This window comes from Myotis davidii, unplaced genomic scaffold, assembly GCF_000327345.1.
Source record: "Myotis davidii unplaced genomic scaffold, ASM32734v1 scaffold609, whole genome shotgun sequence".
Lineage (NCBI taxonomy): Eukaryota > Metazoa > Chordata > Mammalia > Chiroptera > Vespertilionidae > Myotis > Myotis davidii.
The window spans coordinates 1,463,876-1,464,874 of NW_006300164.1; the positions used below are offsets into that span (position 1 = coordinate 1,463,876).

Sequence of the window (999 nt, forward strand, 5' to 3'; positions counted from 1 at the left end):
AACCGCCTCGGGTGGGCGGTGGCCGGGGCACGGGGGCTCAGGGCCACAGGCCGCGGGCTCATGCGGGTGGCGGAGAGGAGGTGGAGGAGTTTGGCCGCCTACGGTGGCACGTGCTGCCACCGAATCAATCGCGTGAAGCTTCGCTTAATGACCCAAGGGGCTGGGCCCGCTGTCCCCCAGGTGGAGGGAGCCCCAGGAGTGAGAGCCTTGCCGGCCACTAGGGGGCGAGCAAGCCACGCCGGGAACCCTGGTAGCTGAATGTCCAGCCCCCCCACTCCGCTCCTCTTGGGCCGCCCACCCCTGGACACCAACCCTCGACCTTCCCACCTCCTGTCAGGCTGGGCCTGACCACCTGGACGCGGGGGCATGGGAGGCCTGGGGGAGGGGCGTGCAGGTGTGGACTGTTTCCCTCCCTGGCAGAGTGGGCGAGGGCCGGGCGTGCTGGAGTCTGGGGAACGCCTACGTGTCCATGGGGAGCCCGGCGCAGGCCCTGACCTTCGCCAAGAAGCACTTGGAGATCTCGCAGGAGGTGAGCCAGGCCGGCCCTGCCCCGGCCCCAGCGCTGCCCCGGCCGCGCGGGAAGCCCCCAGGCACCCAGCCCACTCCCGTCCGGCCAGGTGCCCTGTGCGCTCCCGGTTCCTGAACTGTCCTGTGTCCTCTCGGTCCATCACTGTGTGCTGCCCAGGGGCTGGCCTCCCCACCTCTCCTGAGGCCTGAGGCCAGGCGACCCATTGGCTGCTGCAGCCAGGAGGTGGCGGGGAGACAGGGGGCCTGGGTTCCACCCCTAGAGCCTTTGTGCCCTGTGGGCAGGCACACCCCAGGCCCTTCTGTCCCTGCGGACCTGGTCAGGCCAGGCCACAGGGACACCTGTGCCCAAGGCCCCGGGTGGGAACGACCTGCCAGGGGCTGCCCTGCAGCGTCTTCCGGAACCGGCCAGCCCATCGCCGCCCTGGGGAGGGGGGCAGGTCCCCCCCTGTTGTCAGGGCAGCCCCTGGCTGG

At 71.3% G+C, this 999-nt stretch overlaps 1 protein-coding gene across 1 annotated transcript in view; it reads left to right on the forward strand.

Annotated features, from left to right (window-relative positions):
* The window catches only part of GPSM1 (G-protein signaling modulator 1), a 13,957-nt gene extending 13,266 nt beyond the window's left edge, over positions 1-691 (forward strand). The window contains exon 7 of the mRNA XM_015572356.1: positions 206-691. Within this exon, the coding sequence (XP_015427842.1) occupies positions 206-643 (438 nt within the window). The 3' untranslated portion in view covers positions 644-691. The remainder of the gene's footprint in view (positions 1-205) is intronic.
* Positions 692-999: the final 308 nt, after the last annotated feature.